The sequence below is a fragment of the Quercus robur genome, chromosome 5 (genome assembly GCF_932294415.1).
Source record: "Quercus robur chromosome 5, dhQueRobu3.1, whole genome shotgun sequence".
NCBI lineage: Eukaryota > Viridiplantae > Streptophyta > Magnoliopsida > Fagales > Fagaceae > Quercus > Quercus robur.
The window spans coordinates 84,047,613-84,069,190 of record NC_065538.1 but is presented as its reverse complement, the minus strand read 5'-3'; the positions used below and the strand labels follow the sequence as shown (position 1 = coordinate 84,069,190).

Here is a 21,578-nt window from a genome sequence, read left to right as displayed (position 1 = left end):
CTCAAATAGCTTCAACAACTTGATGGCTAGTACTCCTTTTTTTTTTTTTCTTTTTTTTATTGAAAGTTTCACAATTTATGACGTCCGTTCCTGATAATAACTCTTTATCATTAGACCAAGACACCATAAATACAAAAACAATTCAAACATAGCAAAAAAACAATAAAAAAATATAAACAATGTAAATATTAAAACATAAAAGTATAATTCAATAATACAATATATGAAAACATCATAAATTTAAAGTTAAAAGACTAAAACACATATGTATTTCTTAAAAAAAAAAACCTAAAAAGAAAAGAATTTAATTGTTAAAATATAAACAAAGAGGGTGCGAGGGAAAATATTAACCCTCATCCGTGCCCCATTTGTTATGTGGGTCAAGTAAAACCGGACCATTAAGGGAGGGTGAGGTGAGAACCTGCAGGTGCAGGTTTAAATGGTCATCCACTCATCCTAGCTTTTCATAAATTCTACTTACAGTGCTACTAAATTTGAAAATTATCTTAAATTTGCAAATACACCCACTGGCACCTCTGGCATATCAGGGGAAAAAAAAATAGTACTGGTTTAGAATCTTCTCAGGAAATTGATTTAGGCCTCCATCGAATTTTAAAATTGGTTTAAAAAAAATAAACTAAAGAAAAAATTATATAGGAAACCCAAAAAAAAAAAAAAAAAAAAATCGAGCCCATTCATTGACCCATATCTGGTCATCCCTCCAAATAGATACAAACAACAAAATAACTTTAACTATACCCAAATTAGTAGCATATCAAACAAAACCTTTGTAAATAAGGACTCCTATAAATTCAAAAAAAAAAAAAAAAAATTTATAAATCTACGGTTTAGTAAAAAACCCAAATCTGAATAGTAATAAAACCCAACTTTAGTTGCCACCGGAGCCATAGCCAGACCTCACTCCAGCCCTACTCGAAGACCTGTGCCGGATTCCTGCAGACCTATTCATCAGTCTACTGTATGCATTGGTATCACTCCCTCTGTTTATGTTTGAGATGTAATAACTGAGACTAAACTTTGTTGGTGATGCTGGGTAATAATTAATCATTCCACAAATATAAGTTCTTGTGGAGACTAAACTTTGTTGGTGTAATAAATAATCACCCCATAGGAATAAGTTTATGTGAAGTGAAGGATGTAAGGTTGAATTTATTCAACCATCTAATTGGCTTTATTCCGTGCCAAATTTGCTTGTAATTCAGCATTTAGTAACCCTGTATTTAGGTGGGATTGTTGTAAGGGTAGTGAGTGAGATAGTGTGAAGATTGCTCAAGAGTGTGCAAGAAAACAGAGTGTCGCGGCTGGGACTCGCGGGTGGACTCGCGGCTTCAACCCGCCAGAAGATGCACACGTGCCAAGCATGCTGGAAGATGAACAGTCATGCTAGCTGGAGCGCTACAGGACAAAACAGGACAACTGGCCATACGGTTAACTCGCGACTAGAACTCGCGACTTAGTCAAGCCGCGAGGTCAAGCCGCGAGCCATCCCTGTTTTGGAAAAACCTGACGTTTCGCATTCCTCTTCACTCCAGTATAAATACCCTTTTAACCCACGATTGAAAGAGAGCTTCCAGAGAGAATTTTGAGAGAGAAACCCTAAAGAAAAACCAGATTGTTTTATCCACAATCTCTACCTTAGAGTCTCATCAAAATCCCTCACTCTCTTCCTCTCCATTGTCAAATCCTTGAGAGGCCATTATACCAAACCTGGTTCTCACCATTATCATCTCTGTGAGACAGTTGTTTGGAGTTCTGGGAAGCAGTTAGGAAGGAGCCAATATTCATTGGTTGATGCTACGGTGTAGTAGCGGAATCCGGAAAGCTAGAAAAGAAAAAGGTTCGGCGCAACCTCGTTGGAGCAAGAAGCTTGGAGGGCTTAGGTGCATTGGGTAGATTAGGCTTGGAGGGTCTATTGCTGTCCTTGTATCCCAACTGTATTTTCTAGTGGATTGATTACCGCTTGGAGGGCGGCGGAGAGGTTTTTCGCCGAGGTCTTCGATTTCCTCTTCGATAACACATCCGGGTGTTATCTCTGTGTTTGCATCTTCCTTCCTCTCTATCTCTGCCTTTACATTATCTGCTGTGGTTTATTTTGTTATGGCTTAGATAGTTGTTTAACCAATTTCATATTGTAGCATATGTTAAGTTTCCGCACACTAGTTGTTTAACATATTGCTTGTGTTGGTTAAGTTGGTTTTTGGGGGTCTAAACGTTCAAAAGTGTTTTTATACACGTTTTTGAACTTTCAATTGGTATCAGAGCGGGTACACAGCTGTTTGGTTTCACTACCATTTGTGTGATCCTAGACCCCTGAGTTGTGGTTGTTGTTTTTGTTTATACCATGCCGAATTGTAGCTCAAGTGTTTGTGAAAATGTCTCTATGCATATGACTGAAAGGTGTCGTACTGATGATCTTGCAGAGTTATTAATAACTAAGAAACATGCTAGAGTTTTTGTTCACATGCTGAAATATCTTGAGAATCAGAATCTTGTCTTACACAGTAGCATATCTGAATCAAAATCATTGATTAAGAAATATAAAAGAAAGAATAGAATGTTGTGTGAGATGATTGAGAATCTGAAAATGAAAAATCAATCTAAAAGTAGCATGAAACCTGATGATGAGTTTGCGTTTGAAGGTCAAGAGTGTCTGTCACATGTGAACCTATTTGTGCATACCTCATTAAAGGTGTTTAATGCTTGTTTGTGGTATCTTGATAGTGGGTGTTCTCGCCATATGACAGGGGATAAGTCACTGTTTAAGTCACTCAAAGAAAAGGTGGGTGACTATGTGACCTTTGGGGATGGAAGCCATGCTCAAGTCCTAGGCAAAGGAACCATTGAGATACCCGGTTTGCCTCTGTTGAAAGATGTGCTGTTCATAAAAGGGCTGAAGGCAAATTTGCTGAGCATCACTCAAATTTGTGATGACGACTTTCTGGTACAATTCTCCAAGAAAGGATGTTTGATCATCAATAAAGAGGGGATTCAGGTTTTGGAAGGAAATCGGACTACGGATAATTGTTATGGAATAGTTCCCACGGCACCAATATCATGTAGAAGTGCTCGGGTAGATATGTTGGAGCTGTGGCATCACAGATTTGGGCATGCCAACTTCAAACAAGTAGCAAAAGTCTCCAAACTTGAAGCAGTCGAGGGACTTCCTAAGTTTGGAAAAGTAGAGAAGACCATTTGTGGTGCATGTCAAATGGGGAAGCAAACTAAGGCAAGTCATCACAAGGTAAATGTGATAGCCACTTCTCGTTGCTTGGAGCTACTTCATGTTGATCTGATGGGGCCCACCAGAACTGAAAGCCTAGGGGGAAAAAGATATATCATGGTCATTGTGGACGACTACTCAAGATACACTTGGGTTGAATTCCTTAGAGAAAAATCAGAAGCTTGTGAGAGGCTGGAGATTCTGTGCAAGAAATTACAAAATGAAAAGGGGACTCCAATAGCCAAAGTTAGAAGTGATCATGGGAGAGAATTTGAGAATGCAAGATTCGAGTCCTTCTGTGAGAAGAATGGCATTAAAAGAGAGTTTTCAGCTCCCAAAACTCCACAACAAAATGGAGTGGTAGAGAGAAAAAATCGTGTGATTCAGGAGATGGCAAGAGTCATGTTGCTTAACAAGCAAATACCTCAAAAATTTTGGGGAGAAGCTGTCAACACCTCGTGTCACATTGGAAATAGGATTTTCTTTCGAGCTGGTACAAAGAAGACTGCATATGAGATATGGAATGAGAAGAAGCCGAAAGTGAAGTATTTCCGGGTATTTGGAAGTAAATGTTATATCTTAAATGATCGAGAGAATCTTGGGAAGTTTGATGCAAGAAGTGATGAGGGTATTTTTCTTGGCTACTCTACTACAAGTCGAGCATATAGAGTGTTTAACAAGAGAACAAAGACTGTGATGGAATCCATAAATGTCAAGATTGATGATGCCTTACCTAAGGTGGAAATGATTGATGATGAAGAAGGGCCGAGCACCGAAGAGCCTGATGTTGAGATAGAAGCTTTGGATATAGAAGGTGAAGAACCTATACCAGAAGTAGAATCGACTCCCATCGACCCAAGAAGGGAAACGAGATCGATGTCTAGAACTTCAAGCCCCCTTACTCCTCCAGAAGTTCATCCTCCTATCTCTCGTAGTGATGAAGTTTCCACTTCAAAAAGGCCATCCTCAAGAATTATCAAGAATCATCCGGAAAGTAATATCATAGGATCACTTGATGACGGTCTTCGCCTTAGGAAAGGAAATATTCTGCTAGCCAATCATGTAACATATCACTGTTATCTTGCACAGTTTGAACCAAAAAGGGTTGAAGAGGCTCTCCAAGATGAGAATTGGGTTGAGTCAATGCATGAAGAACTGAATCAGTTTGTGAGGAATGACGTGTGGGAACTTGCTCCACGGCCTGAGAACGTTCATGTTATAGGCACAAAGTGGATTTTTAAAAACAAAACTGATGAAGATGGAGAGATAATTCGAAACAAGTCTCGGTTGGTGGCTCAAGGATACACACAAGTAGAAGGGGTGGATTTTGATGAATCATTTGCTCCGGTGGCAAGACTCGAATCCATTCGAATCCTCATGTCCATTGCGTGCACTTTGAAGTTCAAACTTTATCAAATGGATGTTAAGTGTGCTTTTCTGAATGGATATCTGAATGAAGAGGTTTTTGTTGAGCAACCAAAAGGATTTGAGGATCCTCATTTTCCAGATCATGTATTAAGATTGAAGAAAGCACTATATGGTTTAAAACAAGCGCCTAGAGCCTGGTACGATCGTCTTACACATTATCTTCTAGATAGAGGTTTCAAGAGAGGGTACGCCGATCGAACTCTATTTGTCAAAAATGATGAAGATTATCTCCTTGTAGCACAAGTCTATGTTGATGACATAGTGTTTGGAGCAACTATCGAAGATCGTGCTACTGAATTTTCTGAGGAGATGAAGAAGGAGTTTGAGATGAGCATGGTGGGGGAGCTCACATTCTTTTTGGGTCTTCAAGTCAAACAACAGAAGGAGGGTATATTTGTATCTCAAGAGAAGTATGCCAGAAATATTGTCAAGAAGTTTGGCCTAGACTCCAAAAAACATGCCTCCACTCCCATGAGCTCTTCCACTAAACTGAATGTGGATTCATCAGGAGTTGAAGTAAGTCCTACATTGTATAGGAGCATCATTGGAAGTTTGCTCTACCTTACAGCAAGTAGACCGGACATTGCTTTCAGTGTGGGCGTTTGTGCCAGGTACCAAGCTAATCCGAAAGAATCACATCTGACTGCTGCTAAACGAATCATTCGATATGTGAATGGTACTGCAAACTATGGTCTGTGGTATTCAAAAGACTCAAATGCGTGTCTTGCTGGGTATTCGGATGCTGACTGGGCTGGCAGTGTAGACGATCGGAAAAGCACTTCAGGCGGCTGTTTTTATCTTGGTAACAATCTTGTTTCGTGGATGAGCAAGAAGCAGAATTCAGTGTCTCTATCTACTGCAGAAGCAGAGTACATAGCTGCTGGAAGTTGCTGCACTCAGCTTCTTTGGATGAAGAAATTACTTCATGACTATGGAATTCCTCAAGAAACGATGTGTGTCTTCTGTGACAACACCAGTGCCATCAATCTTTCCAAAAATCCTGTTCAGCATTCAAAATCCAAACACATAGAGATACGTTACCATTTCATTCGGGATTTGGTAGAGGAAAGAGTTGTGTGTCTTGAGTTCATACACACCGACAATCAAAAGGCGGATATCTTCACCAAGCCTCTCGATGGTCCACGGTTTGAATCACTCCGTAAGACCATTGGTGTCGGTACAATTCCTTGACTCTCTTGTGTGTTGTGTGCTTCATTTTTTATATATCTGTCTGTGTTGGAGCACACATTTCTGTTTGCAACTTGTTTCTTGTTTGCTTGTTCCTTTATGTTTGCTACTGGTTATGTTTGTGTTTGATTCATTCTTTTTGTTTCTTGAGTCAAAAATCCAAAAATTACATAAAGAATTTGAAAATCAAAACGCTTGATTGACTTTGTTGAGTTTTGTCTTAAAACTCGTTTTGCCTTGTACCTTTGTGCTAATGGCCTTGTGCATTTTCGAGCATTGCTTGTTTTCATGCACTCATATCTCTATGGGAAAAATCTTGAAATCTATGTGATTGTTGTAAATAGATCTTCAAACTTGTCATGAATGATTAGTGAATGGTTATGTTGATCTTGAAACATGCATAGACTTGTGTCTATATCTCTTCCCACTTTTTATTTTTTTGCTAAAAAGAGCTCACCAAATGTAAATCTCCAAATGAAAAGAGATATTGAGCTGCAAAAGCCTGTCGCACATTCTAGTATTTGACTAGGAAAAAGGGTAAGCGACTTTATATTAAAAGTGAAATTTCATTCAAAAAGGCCAAAGGCCTGTTCTTCAAAGAGAAATGTTATATATCCCTCTCACAATGAGAGATGTTTGCCTCAAAAGATCAAATGTTAAGGCTGAAAGTGGAGTCAAATAAAAAGCTCCAAGTTATATTATCAAGTTGTGTGGGAGGTCATATATTCATATTTCTATAATTGAGATTGGTCACATGATCTAGTGCTAATTGTGTATGTCTTGGTTGAATTGATCATTGAAGCTTCACATTAGACAAAGGACTATCTCATTGTTGATATCCACACACAACACACAAGTTTATGTTCAATAAATGCCATATTCATTTGTGTGATTGTACTTGATAAAATGTGTTTTCACATGCTCAATCTTTGTTAATTCAAGCACAAAAAGATTTTTGAGTATTTTAGGTGTTTTTGGAAAGTATTTTGTTGAAAAATCTGAAAATTTCAAAAATCCAGTTTTTGCCCTGTTTTGGCGGCTCAGTCGCGGGTATGTCAAGTCGCGAGACTCAGTCGCATCTTCGCTGGTCAGTTTTGGCGACTTGTTCGCGAGTGGAAGGTCCAGTCGCGAGATTCACTCAGAGATTTTCGCGGCTCAGCTCGCGACTCACTCGCGGGTAGACCTTCCAGTCGCGAAAAACACTTAGAAAAATTTTTCAAAATTTTGTTCTTGAGTGTTTTGGCGGCTTGATCTGGCGACTATGTGGCGACTTACTCCAGTCGCGAAAATCGCGTGTTTTGGACATACAGGGGCAGTTTTTAAAATTTTCTGTTTTCCCTCGATCTTTTTGTGACTGTTCATTGTCTTTTTCTTCTGCACTTTCCCTTTCACACTGTGCCTCCATTGTCGATCTCCATTGTTTGCTTCTTCTCAGCTAAAAATCGTCGACTAACAGGTATGGTTCTCTGTCTTGCAATCTTTTTTTTCCTGTTGTCATGGTTTGCCCTCTGGATTCTTCACGTTTGAGTGTGGGTTTTGTGATGGGTTTTGTTGTCATCGTTGTCCTTTCTTAGCTTATGGTAACTTGTGCTTCTGGTTTTGAGCTAATTTATTTTGTTGGTTGTGTTCTTCATCATGTGCTTAGCTAGGGTTAGCTAATTTTTGTCTGATCTGATGTTGCTATCATGTTTCACTTTGATCTTGTGTGGTATCTTGTTGATGTGGTGTTGATTTTGGTCCTTTTACAGCTGATTATGTGGTTATATTTGATCTCTCTACTGTGTAGTTCTAATTTGGGCCTTTGGTGTCCCTCTTTGTTACTTTCTGACCATACTCATCCAGCTGTTAGGGTTTCTTCATTGTTCCTACATTTTCACTAACCCACTGCTGATATAGTCTGTTGGATTGTGTTCTGTCCTTTCCCTTGTTTATAATACAGACTGGTCATGTCTCCATTCAAAAAGGCTGCTGTGAAAGGAGGTTCTTCCAAAGGGAAGGAACCCGTAATTGATGTTGATGAAGACACACCTCTCCCGAAAGTGACTCGCTCTTCATCACAGCGATTCGATCCCAATAAGTTCAGATCCTATTCAGCATATCAGTCATATGAGAATTTCTTTCTTCATGCCACACCACTACTAGAGAGAGCTGTGGATCTGCCTTCACTTCATAACACTGACATTCCGATATGTTTTGCTCACAAGGATTCGAATTATCTTCTCTCGGATCCGGATATCGTGTATGAAGAGTTGGTTAAAGAATTTTATGCTAATGCAATTGTGGAAGGAGATGAACTTAAGTGCTGGGTTCGGCAAAACAGCTTTTCTGTCTCTCCTACATACCTGGCAGAAATTCTTCACATCAACAGACCCATTTTTCGTCATTCACCGGTCTATGATGATCTATGTCCTGATGAGGAGCTTCTCAAACAAAGTCTTGGTCAAGACTTGGAGTTCTCACCCAATGGCAAATCCATCAGTGTTTCCTCCCTTTCTCCGAAACTGCGAGTGCTTACAATTGTGATGTTTCACAATTTGTACCCTTTATCAAGTACTGGGTATATGAATCTCGGACGTGCTTTGTTTCTTCATGATCTAATCTCTGATGAAGAAATCGACATTTGTGCTCACATCTTTCATGTTCTGCGCAAAACGGTTCTTCGCAGTGAGTCTCGGATCTGCATTCCTTTCTGCAGTCTCATTTCACGGATCTTGAAGCTCAAGGGAATTTATCCAACGAATGATGAGTCTCCTATCCCCAAACCGAGTCCGATCAACATGCGTACATACAATGCTAGTGTTGGACATAGTCGGAAGAGAGCCAAACCAGAAACTTATGCATCTCACAGTGACTCTCAGTTCAGCAGTCTCTCCCTCGATGAGAAACTTGATCGCATTGTTTCCTCTGTCCACGAGTTGAATACAAAGATGTCTGGACTCACTGCTTCTCTACACCATCAAAGCAACCGATGGGATATGAAGTTTACTTCTCTTCAGACTCAGTTGGATCAAATTCAGAGAAAACTAGAAGAGGATGACTAGCCTATTCCATGACAAAAAGGGGGAGTGATAGGCATAATCAGAGGGGGAGGATATTACCCTAAGGGGGAGTGTCACTATCTAAGGGAAAGTGTCTTTATTTTTTGTTTCCTTCTTTTCTTTAAATTGATATATTATGTTTTGTAAAACTGTTATTCAGGTATTTGTGTTGGTTTGTACCCATATGCTTTTGTAAGCTTTTAGGGTTTTTGCTTTATGCATTGTTTGTAGGCTTTATGGTATGTACCATGCTTAAGTGCAGCCTTTATGCGATGTTGAAATCAGTACCTTAATCTAAATGTTCTGCATTGTAATTGTTGTACTGTCACTCTTGTGCCCTTGTAGGATTGTTCCTAGATGCATATGCCTTGTGTGCTATGCATTGGTTGAGTGTTGAACATACAAGTATCTTGCCTTGTGCTTGTTAACTTGTATGTCCGTGTGTTCATTCCAAGTGTGAATGAGCACTGTGATCACTACCTTGTGGTGTTCACTTGGTTGATCAAGCCATGGTTTGTTTATTAACTCCATCTTATGCTTGATCTCATTTTGCCTGTTTCATATGCATTTATAATTTTCTGCTTACAATGATCATGGTGTATTGTTGTGTTTCAGGAGTTTATGTTCATATGATTCAAGTGCTTCACAGCTTCTAGAGTTAGGTGTGAGTGAGTTTTGATCAACTGTTCCCAACTCACATGTTAAGTCTAGAGTCTGTTTTAGGGTTTTGTCACGGAATAGCCAAAGGGGGAGATTGTAAGGTTGAATTTATTCAACCATCTAATTGGCTTTATTCCGTGCCAAATTTGCTTGTAATTCAGCATTTAGTAACCCTGTATTTAAGTGGGATTGTTGTAAGGGTAGTGAGTGAGATAGTGTGAAGATTGCTCAAGAGTGTGCAAGAAAAAAGAGTATCGCGGCTAGGACTCGCGGGTGGACTCGCGGCTTCAACCCGCCAGAAGATGCACACGTGCCAAGCATGCTGGAAGATGAACAGTCATGCTAGCTGGAGCGCTACAGGACAAAACAGGACAACTGGCCATACGGTTAACTCACGACTGGAACTCGCGACTTAGTCAAGCCGCGAGGTCAAGCCGCGAGCCACCCCTGTTTTGGAAAAACCTGACGTTTCGCATTCCTCTTCACTCCAGTATAAATACCCTTTTAACCCACGATTGAAAGAGAGCTTCCAGAGAGAATTTTGAGAGAGAAACCCTAAAGAAAAACCAGATTGTTTTATCCACAATCTCTACCTTAGAATCTCATCAAAATCCCTCACTCTCTTCCTCTCCATTGTCAAATCCTTGAGAGGCCATTATACCAAACCTGGTTCTCACCATTATCATCTCTGTGAGACAGTTGTTTGGAGTTCTGGGAAGCAGTTAGGAAGGAGCCAATATTCATTGGTTGATGCTACGGTGTAGTAGCGGAATCCGGAAAGCTAGAAAAGAAAAAGGTTCGGCGCAACCTCGTTGGAGCAAGAAGCTTGGAGGGCTTAGGTGCATTGGGTAGATTAGGCTTGGAGGGTCTATTGCTGTCCTTGTATCCCAACTGTATTTTCTAGTGGATTGATTACCGCTTGGAGGGCGGCGGAGAGGTTTTTCGCCGAGGACTTCGGTTTCCTCTTCGATAACACATCCGGGTGTTATCTCTGTGTTTGCATCTTCCTTCCTCTCTATCTCTGCCTTTACATTATCTGCTGTGGTTTATTTTGTTATGGCTTAGATAGTTGTTTAACCAATTTCATATTGTAGCATATGTTAAGTTTCCGCACACTAGTTGTTTAACATATTGCTTGTGTTGGTTAAGTTGGTTTTTGGGGGTCTAAACGTTCAAAAGTGTTTTTATACACGTTTTTGAACTTTCAAAGGAAAATGGTAAATTTGATTAAACAAAAAAAAGATTTCTATCTCATATAAAAAAAATAGAGTCTATAGACTTTTGACAGTTGAGCAGATATTTTTTGTGGTTTACAGGTTGAACATATAGAATTATTTTATTATTTTATATTTAGGTTCCGTAATAGAGTCTAGTGCTACAAACTTTTTCACAATTTTGCCACAACTTTACTACGTGACAAAGTTGTAAGTGGTGGAAATAAAATAGTAGATCCATGTGGGTTTATAATTTCACTACTCACAAGTCGTCATATAGCAAAGTTGTGAAAAAGTTTGTAGCACTAAACTTACTCTACTACCTATCTATTCTGTGGACAAAACCGTGTAAATGTTTGTAACAGGGTAAATGTGCGTGGTCTACAACTACAACTTCTTCTTTTTTTCTTGTTTTTTTCAGTAATACACTTCTAATGTTTTACTATATTTTATATTATATTTAGTTTTGATAACAGTGCATTGTTATTTGTTATTTTTTTTTTTTTTGGATAAATATTGGTATACCGTATACTTATATATGTTTATTTATTTTATATGTGTAATTATTATAATGAAGCATTGAGATAACTACTGATTCACTTCCTTAGGGTCTTTGTTACTTTGTGGGTGATAACCTTCAGCACCAGTAGTAATGTTAGGGACTGGACTAACAATTACCAACATGATTTGTTGTGATACACTATTTTTTTTTATTCACCGATTATAATAGGCCATAAATTTAGGCAATCAGTTCTCATCTCCTTTATTGTAGGACTTATTTCTTGCAGGTATCGACACAACATCAAGCACAGTAGAATGGGCAATGGCAGTGTTATTACACAACCCGATAAAAATGGCAAAAGCCCGAGATGAGCTTGATGAAGTCCTAGGCAAGGGTGGGCATGTTCAAGAATCAGACATCTCAAAGTTCCATTATCTTCAAGCTATAGTGAAAGAAACTTTTCGATTGCACCCTCCAGTGCCTTTTCTAATTCCCCATAAGGCTGAAACAAACATAGAAATATGTGGCTTCATCGTGCCCAAAAATGCACAAACACTAATAAATGTGTGGGCAATGGGACGAGACTCAAGCATATGGCAAAACCCCAATTTATTTATGCCCGAAAGGTTTTTAGAGCAAGACATTGACTTTAAAGGCAGAGATTTTGAGCTAATTCCCTTTGGAGCTGGAAGAAGAATATGTCCTGGATTGCCATTAGCTAACAGAATGGTGCACTTGATGTTAGCATCTCTTGTTTACTACTCTGCTTGGAAGCTCCCAGATGAGATGAGGCCAGAACACATGGACATGGGTGAGACATTTGGGCTAACCTTACACAGAGAAGTGCCCCTCCGAGCTATTCCCATCAAATCCTTGTAACTTTCATTGTTTGTTCTTAGCCCAATATTGATGTGACTCTATTTGTGTTTAATATAAAATGTCTTCAATATTAGGATTTTCCATAAGCATAATAGAGGAAGACAATTATATACCATACATCATTATTTTGTAGTTCTATAATGAGTTCTAGTTACCACAATTAGTAAAGTACTTTATTGTCAAATAAGGTTCGAATTCCACCTACAGCCCAGTAATTTTTCTTTCAAAATAGAGATAATCGTTTGGCATTTATCTTGGCCTTTGTATTTGTCTTTCTTGTCTGTCCAAACTTATAGACAAGAGACTGCCTCATATGGTTGACTCTTATTGTAGGTGATGAAATTAAAGATTACAAGAAAACATTAAAAAAAGTAAAAGCGGAAGAGAGAACACAAAGGGATTACGTGATTAAGCTAAACAGCCTTAGTCCACAGAATAAAATCCTAGGTGGCAACATCTTTTATATTCTTAATTGTGTTTACAATGAACTCTGAGCAAAATATAAACAGAGGTGGATTTTACGATATAGGATTTTACAATATAATTGGACCCCTCGGAGAATTAGACATACAGAGTCACATGAAGCGAATTCAAAAAAATCTTTAACAGGACAATTTGGATCCCATCAACAACAAAAACTTCTAACCAGCACTAAATAAAATATTAAATGAATGGTTGATATTATCCTCGGCTGCCCCACTTGAATTTTGCATCTGAACCATGTTCTAAACATCGTACAAAGTAGACAATATCTTCGGCTGTCCATATCCTTACTTTGTTTTCTTCCTAACATCCTACAAAATAGACAGGACACCGAAGCATTTTCCATGTGTTTCCTTTTTGATTGTCTTCTCTATAATCTATTCTTCTACCAAACGAAAATATGACTCACAAGAAACGTTAACCAACTTCAAGAATTAATGGACTACTACCTAGTATTGTTGCTGATACTTCCCTTTGTGTGGGCATCAATTCGTGTGCTCACCTTCAATCTAGCAAGCCAGACTCTCTCCCCAGGGCCTCACCCTTTTCCAATCATTGGTAACATCTTGGAGCTTGGCAAATTACCACACCAAGCTCTTGCAAAGCTCTCCAAAACTTATGGACCCTTAATGACTCTCAAGTTTGGGAGCATAACCACCATAGTCATTTCCCCTCCAAACTTAGCTAAAGAAGCACTTCAAAAAAGGGACCAAGCTTTCTCTAGCCGAACCATCCCAAATATGGCCCATGTATTCAACCACCACAAAGTTTCAATGGCTTGGATCCCCACAAATTCTAAATGGAAGAACCTTAGGAAAGCTTCCGCCACTCAAATATTTGCTACAAAATCTCTTGATGCCAGACAAGCCCTTCGACAAACAAAGGTACAAGAACTACTTGACCGTATTAACCAAAGTTGCAAAAGTGGTGCACCCATTGATATTGGTCTAGCAGTGCTCGCAACAGTCCTTAATGCCATATCAAACACTTTTTTCTCTATTGACTTGGCTCAATATGACTCAAGTCTCTCCCATGAGCTCCAGGATCTTTTGTGTGGTATAGCCAAAGAAGCTGGAACGCCAAATATTGCAGAGTATTTTCCAGCACTTCGTTTGCTTGACCCCCAAGGTGTACGCAAAAGGACCAGGATTTATTACACAAAAATATTTGGGATTCTTGATGGTATCATCAATCAATGACGACAATTAAGAGTTTCATCAAAGGATTCTAAAGAAAGCAACAATGTTCTGGATTCACTCCTCAATCTCATTGAAGAAGATAATTCAGAGATAGGCCTCATCAATATCAAACACTTGCTTCTGGTAATTGACTACCTCTTTAACTGTAGTTCAAAGTAAGTGCTCTATAATGACTCATGGTTGTTGTTCTAACCCCACCTCCCCTTCTCTCTTCCCTATTATTTACCAATTAAAAAACGAATAAAAGATTTAATAGTAGGCTCAAAAATTATTTTTCTGGAAAATAATTTTGGGTTTTGTGAATAAAAACTTCGTTCTTAGTTGAATATTATTTTAACTCATGGTAATAGATCAACAACTTCTAGATTTGTAAATAAATCAAGTTGTTTATGAACAACTTGAACTCGACTTGAGAAAGAACTTATTTATATGTGAATGTTTAAATAGTGTGTAAAACACCTATGAACGTTTAGACCCCCAATTTACAAAATACCAATTTAAGCTTATTATCAAACAATGTATGTGCGGAATATGAAAACAACCTAACACAGAATTGATAAAACAATCTAAACCAAAAATAATCACAACCACAGCAGTAATTAAATGGCAAAGATTAAGGGAGGAGAGATGCAAACACAAAGACAACACAGCGACGTGTTATCGAAGAAGAAATCGAAGTTCTTGGCATAAAACCTCTCCACCGCCCTCCAAGCGGTCAATAATCCACTAGAAAATATAGTAGGGATACATGAATAGCAGAAAACCCTCTAAACCTAATCTACCCAGTGCACCTAAGCCCTCCAAGCTTCTTGCTCCAACAGGGTTTCGCCGAACCTTGTCTTCTCTAACTTACCAAACCCCGCAAAAGCCTATTGCATCAACCAAAATGAATTGGTCCCTTCTTAACTACTTCTTAAGCACTAAAAAGCCTTCTTATAGATATGGGTATGATGAGATAAGGATTTGGCTAATGTACCTATCAAGGATGTAACAATAGAGAGGGTAAGAGTAGAGGAATTTGGAGAATCAAAAGATGAAGATTGTGGATGAGTCAATCTTGTTTTTCTCTAGGGTTTTTCTTTCAAAATTCTCTCTAGAAGCTCTCTACATTTCGTGGGTATAAGGGTATTTATAGTAGGATGTGTATGGAATGTGAAGAGTCAGTTTCAACCAAACAGAGTGTTCTGACGACTCGAGCTTGCGACTAGAACGAGTCGCGAGTTTGAGTCGCAAGCTAACTGCCTGGTCAAGCTAGAGGTTTTGTCTTGTAGTGCAACAGTTGACGTGACCCTTCAACTCCCCTACATGCTTCACACGTGTGCCACTTCTGGTGACTCACTAGTCGCGAGATCCAGTCGTGAGGCCCTTCTTGGGTGCACACTCTTGAGTTTTTCTTCACACTCTTTCATACACTACCTTTACATGATTCCCACCTAAATACAAGGTTTCTAAATGTTGAATTACAAGCAAATTTGGCACGAAATAAAACCAACTAATGATTGAATAAATTCAGCCTTACAATATGTTTGTTTTACAAACAAGCCAAACTCAAACTCAAGTTTAGGCTCATAAACAAACTTGTGAATATGAGGACTCAATTTAATTATATATGATATTATATATTTATATGTATTCATGTTTTAAAATATACCTATATAAACTTGAGATTGGATTGTATATTTGTAAATAGGTTCATATAATATCAAATTATTATTTGTAATTTTGATAATATGAACAACCTATTCGTAAAAATCCATAGATTTGTGAATAGGTAAAAAATTTTACTTGTGGTTCTAATATATGTGAGAAAAGAATAAGCCATAAACATAGGCAACATAGTTCTCACACTCCTTTATTGCTGGATTTATTTCTTGCCGAAATTGACACAACTTCAAGCACAGTGGAATGGGCAATGACATTGTTATTACACAACCCAGAAAAAATGACAAAAGCCCGAGATGAGCTTGAAGAAGTCCTAGGCAAGGGTGGGCACATTCAAGAATCAAACATCTCAAAGTTTCATTATCTTCAAGCTATAGTGAAAGAAACCTTACGTTTGCACCCACCACTGCCTTTTCTAATTCAGCGTAAGGCTGAGACAAACATAAAAATATGTGGCTTCCTCGTGCCCAAAAATGCACAAATACTAATAAATGTGTGGGCAACAGGACGAGACTCAAGCATATGGCAAAATCCAAATTTATTTATGCCTGAAAGGTTTTTAGAACAAGACATTGATTTTAAAGGCCGAGATTTTGAGTTGATTCCCTTTGGAGCTGGAAGAAGGATATGTCCAGGATTGACATTAGCTAACAGAATGGTGCACTTGATGTTGGCTTCTCTTATTCACTACTTTGCTTGGAAGCTCCCTGATGAGATGAGGCCAGAAGACATGGATATAGGTGAGTTTTTTGGGCTTACCTTACATAGGGCAAAGTCCCTCCAAGCTATTCCCATCAAATCATTCTAACTTTGACGGTATGTTTTCTTTTCTTTTTTTCTTTTTTTGATGAACCAGCAATTTTATTAAACCAGCAACAAAACTACGCAGACAAGGAAAGAGCCTCAGCTCTAATAATAGAAACAAAGCAAGGAGGCCCCAACCCCACATCAAAAGAGCCAAAGTAGTTGTTTAACAAAGACCACTTGGCTAATACATGAGCAGCAACATTTGCTTCTCTAGCCACCCAACTGAATCTACAATTAGAGAAATTCAATTTTAAGGCTAAAACATTAGAGCAGATGGTTTTTATTCTCCAAGGAACATCCCGGTTATGACACCTCAGCACATCAATGCAGGACTTTGAGTCACTCTCGATGGAAATGAAGTCAACATACAAGTTTGCTGCCAAATTGAGTGCCCAGATTATAGCTTCAACCTCTGCTTGGAGAGGGATTGTGGTGTTTACTCTTTTAGAACAAGAAAACACCACTTCCCCTCTCCAATCTCTAGCTATAGCTGCAATGGATGAACTCTCAATGTTGCAAGCAGCATCGACATTGATCTTAATAGTGTCCCTATCTGGTTTAGACCAAGCTGATTGGATCCTATTGCTTGATGACCCCATCAGGATATCAAGAACCTTCCTAAACTCTGCAACAGCTCTGGATATCTTTAACAAAATCCCATCCAAATTGGGAGAAACTCCCTCAAATTGAACTTGGTTTCTTAACTTCCGTACCACATCACATATCACAGCACCATGTAGTAAAAACTTTGTCTTATTAGTTGAATTCAACCCAACTGTATCCGGAGGAGAGATTAAGGTTTGAATGAATTGGGAGAAGGAAGAGAGACCCAAACCCTCAAACTTGAACCCCCAATGGTTGTTGAACCAAATAGATTTAGTCAATGGGCACATAACAAATAAATGGAGACAAGTCTCTTCTTCCATGCCATATAATGAGCAGGTCGTGTCTCCAATATTAATATATCTAGCCAACAAGGATTTAGTAGGGAGACAATTTGCTACAATCCTCCATAAATGCATTTTTAGTCTCTCACGAATCTTGGTTTTCCAAATTTCTCCCCTTGACATATCTTGACTAGTAGACAGGTTCTCTCTCCGGCCAAGCCAATAAGCTGATTTCACTGATATTTGCCCATAAGAAGTGGCAGTCTATATCCATTTGTCTGCTTGTGAGTGGAAGGAAATAGGAATTCTCTGAATAGCTTTGACAGTTTGTTCATCAAATAAGTTTTTGAGCTTATGACAGTCCCACCCTTTATGACTTGGATTAATGAGTTGAGATACAATCAGTGCACTGTCTGGATTAGAGCCTTCCTTTGGGCGAGGGATGAAAGAAGGTAAATCAGGAATCCACGAATCCAACCAGATTATAATAGAATTCCCATTGCCAACTTGAAAGCAAGCACTTTGAGCCATAAGATGTTTTGTACCTTCAATGCTTCTCCAAGTGGGAGATGAGCTACTCGCTGTTTGGTGGTTCAACCAGTTGGATCTAACCTTATACTTTGCTCTTAACAGCATAACACAAAGACATTTTTTTTTCTGATAGTGTCCACTAAGCCAATTTGGAGAGAAGAGCTTGGTTGAAATCCCATGCCTTCCTGAAGCCCAAACCTCCTTTCTTCTGAGGCCAACATAAGGACGACCACGCCATTGGGGTCAAATATTGTCCTTCTCTTGATTTTGGGTTCCACCAGAACTGTCTTATCACCACATCCAATTTCTCACACAGAGCTTTTGGGAATTGGATGGTTGACATATGATAGGCTGGAATGGTCTAAGCAACAGACTTGATAAGGGTGGCTCTTCCTGACCATGATAGGTTCTTACTTTTCCAACCACTCAATTTATTTTCCAATCTTTCCTTCACTGGTTGGAGATCCTTGCATCTACTAGAAGTGAAGAAAAGTGGAACCCCTATGTATTTTAAATTGGGTGGAAGCCTATTGAGACCCCAACAAGCTTTTATTTGATTTAAGAATTGCTGACTTACCCCTTTAGAGGGAAAAATTCCAGATTTCTCTACATTAACTTTCTGCCCTGACCATGAGCAATATTTCTCTAGGTAAATCTTGAGTGTAGATAATTCAGACATCTTGGCCTTGGAAAATAAAATAACATCATCTAAATAGCACAATTTTGAGATGGAAGGAGCATTACTAGACACTTTAATTGTAGTAAGTTGCCCACGATCCACTTCTCTACTAATAAGCCTCATTAGCACTTCGCTTCCCAAAATAAACAAATATGGTGACAGTGGATCTCCCTATCTAAGGCCCCTAGATGGGGTGAAGCTTGGGCATTTACCATCATTAAGCAGCACCGAGTATTGCACAGTGGACAAACATTGATGGATCAAATCAGTAAACTTGTTGCTAAACCCAAATGCTTTGAGAGTAAGAGATAAGAACTTCCATTCCATTCAGTCGTAAGCCTTTTGAAAGTCAATTTTAATGCCCAAAAAACCTTTCCTCTTCTTTGTTTTCTTGAAGCTATGCACAACTTCTTGGGCGATTACTACATTCTCAGCGATCCATCTATTAGGGACAAATGCCACTTGAGCTGGGTCAATCATGTGTGATAAGAGAGGCCTTAATCTGCTCACAATGATTTTAGATATCACCTTATAGCAAACATTACAAAGGCTGATAGGGCGAAACTGATTGAAATTGCACGAGCCATTTTTCTTGGGAATAAAAGCAATGAATGTTTCATTTAGCTCACTCAAAATCCTTCCACTTCGAAAGAAACGTTGTGTAGCTAAAATAATCTAGTCACCCACAGTTTCCCAATAATGTTTATAGAACAAAGCCGGGAAACCGTCAGGTCCGGGTGCCTTAAGAGACTTCATTTCAAAAACTACTTTTCGAATTTCTTCTCTAGAAGGAACTTTGCATAACTCCTCATTCTCTTCCACCGAAATACATGGCTCAATTGAATTCTCTAAATCTTCAGGAACCTCATTGAACTCAGATTGATACAAGGATTTAAAATTTTCATTGAAATAGTTTTGGATATCCTCCCTTATGTTTATCCATGTTCCATCCTCCAACTTGATTTCATTGATACGATTCCTTCTTCTCCACACCAATGTGGAAAGATGGAAGAATCTTGTGTTACTATCACCCTCCTTAGTCCATAACTCTCTTGATTTCTGCTTCCACTTTAGATCCTCTCTTTCCAGCCAATCATCAAGTTCCAAATTCAGTGATACCTCTAGCTCAAGATTTTCCCTTGAAGGGTTTGAGACTTGTAGCCTAGCAATTTTTGCCTCCAGCTCCTTAATTCTTTCTCTTGAATTCCCAAAGCAATTTTTATTCCACCTTTTCAAGTCCCTTCTAGTGGCATCCAGCTTTCTAGCAAGTCTGTAACCTTGTGAACCCTCTACAGATGTTAGCCAAGCGTTCTCCACTACCTCTTTACTTGATTCCTCCTTGGTCCACATTGCTTCAAATCGAAAAGGTCAATCTAGAGCTGTATCTTCCATGTATGTATCCATAAGAATAGGGTTGTGATCTGAATTTGAATTACTTAAGTGTCTAATTCCAGCTTTTGGGAAGATTGTTTGCCATTCATGATCACAAAAACATTGGTCTAGTCTATCCTTGATATTAGCTATCCCCTCTCTTCTTTTTGTCCATGTGAATGCTGGCCCAGAAAATCCCAGATCAATAGCCCCAATGTTGTTCATGAAGCTTCTAAGACCGTTTACTGAACTCTCAGAGACATTGGATCCTCCTTTTTTTTCCCCTGACTCTTTAATGTTGTTGAAGTCTCCAAACACAACCCATGGCCCTGAAAATGCTTTCACCATCTCTTCAAGTTTGACCCAAAATCTTTTCCTTTTGCCTCTTCGAAGAGGACCATAAATGCAAAATAATAGCCAAGGAGATCTAACCGGGTCTAAGTAAATTAATGCAACTATAACATTACCATCAGAGAACACCACCTCTAAATCAACTCCCATCCTCCAAAATAGGGCTAAACCCCCTGCTTTGCCCATCGCATCCACACAGTATGAATCAAAAAAATTCAGCTTAGATTTTATCTTATCTATACCAGCTGACTTTAATTTTATTTCAGATAGGAAGATTAGATCCGGGCATGACTCACAGATTAGCTCGCTTATAGCTCAGATAGTCGGGCCTCTACAAGCACCCCGACAATTCCAAGCGAGGGCTCTCATGGTTAGCAGCTTTCAGCTAAATACCAGACCCAGGATGATATAAAACCCCAATCAAATCGAAGCTCTACAAGATGAAATAACCCCCCCCCCCCCTTCACTTAAATCGCACTATTCCACACCACATTCTTCACAACATTAACTCAACCAACAAATTACTAGTAACAGAATATATAGATAAGAAGCAAATATAGAACTTACACATTGGCCTTTCTCAAATTCAAACAGCGTCCTTGATGCACGGTCTCAACGAGCCCATCAACAGCCGGAAAAAACTACCTCACACAGAAGGCAATCCAACCCACACAGCAACAAGGAACCACAAAGAAGCAAGAAAAGCCAATTCCCGAAGCAAAGCTCATGAGAATGGCAGAGAAAAGCTCGCGCGCACGATAGCGACTGAAGCTTATCGTACGTCGAGAGAGAAAGGAGAGCACACAAGAGGCAATCTGACCCACACCACAGCAAGGAGCCACAAAGAGGCAAGAAACAGCCACTTCCAGAAGCAAAACTCATGAGAATGGCAGCAAAAAGCTCGCACGCACGATAGCGACTGAAGCTTATCGTACGCCGAAAGAGAAAGGAGAGACTGGGCTCTCAGAGAGAAGCATTATCTAAAATTATTTGACGTCTTACTTTGATGGTATGTTTTCAGCCCAATATATATGTGAATTTGTATGTGTGTTTAATCTAACGTCATCAATATTAGGATCTTACAGCACGTAGATCTATGGTTAAGTCCTTGTTGTCAAATAAGGTTCAAATTTTATCTACACCAAAAACTAATTAGTATTTTGACTTGATGATAAAAAGTAATCATCATGTAATATGCATTGTAAGTTTAGATCTTATCATATCAATCCAAATAAACAGAGCAACATGGTCTAACCCATACTTTATTGTATAGAATAATTAATGATTTTTTGACTTGGCCGCTAGCACTAACAATGATTTCTAATTATATTTCAAATAGTATTATGCGTTATTTAGACAATAATCATATCTTAATTTAAAGAAAATACTTCAATAATATAATTTAGAGTAAATCATAAAAATATAATTACAAAACTAATTTGAAACTCATGCTTACGC

General features: G+C 38.8%; 1 protein-coding gene and 1 pseudogene across 2 annotated transcripts in view; both read left to right on the top strand.

The window, feature by feature from the left end:
* LOC126727460 (cytochrome P450 76T24-like) overlaps window positions 1-12,267 on the top strand; it is a 74,185-nt gene extending 61,918 nt beyond the window's left edge. For both annotated transcript variants that reach the window (XM_050433139.1, XM_050433140.1), the window contains exon 2: window positions 11,542-12,267. In XM_050433139.1, coding sequence (XP_050289096.1) covers window positions 11,542-12,150 — 609 coding nt within the window. In that variant the 3' untranslated portion in view covers window positions 12,151-12,267. The remainder of the gene's footprint in view (window positions 1-11,541) is intronic.
* A 737-nt stretch (window positions 12,268-13,004) lies between these two features.
* LOC126728857 (cytochrome P450 76T24-like) lies at window positions 13,005-16,302 on the top strand (annotated as a pseudogene).
* The last annotated feature ends 5,276 nt before the right edge of the window (window positions 16,303-21,578 follow it).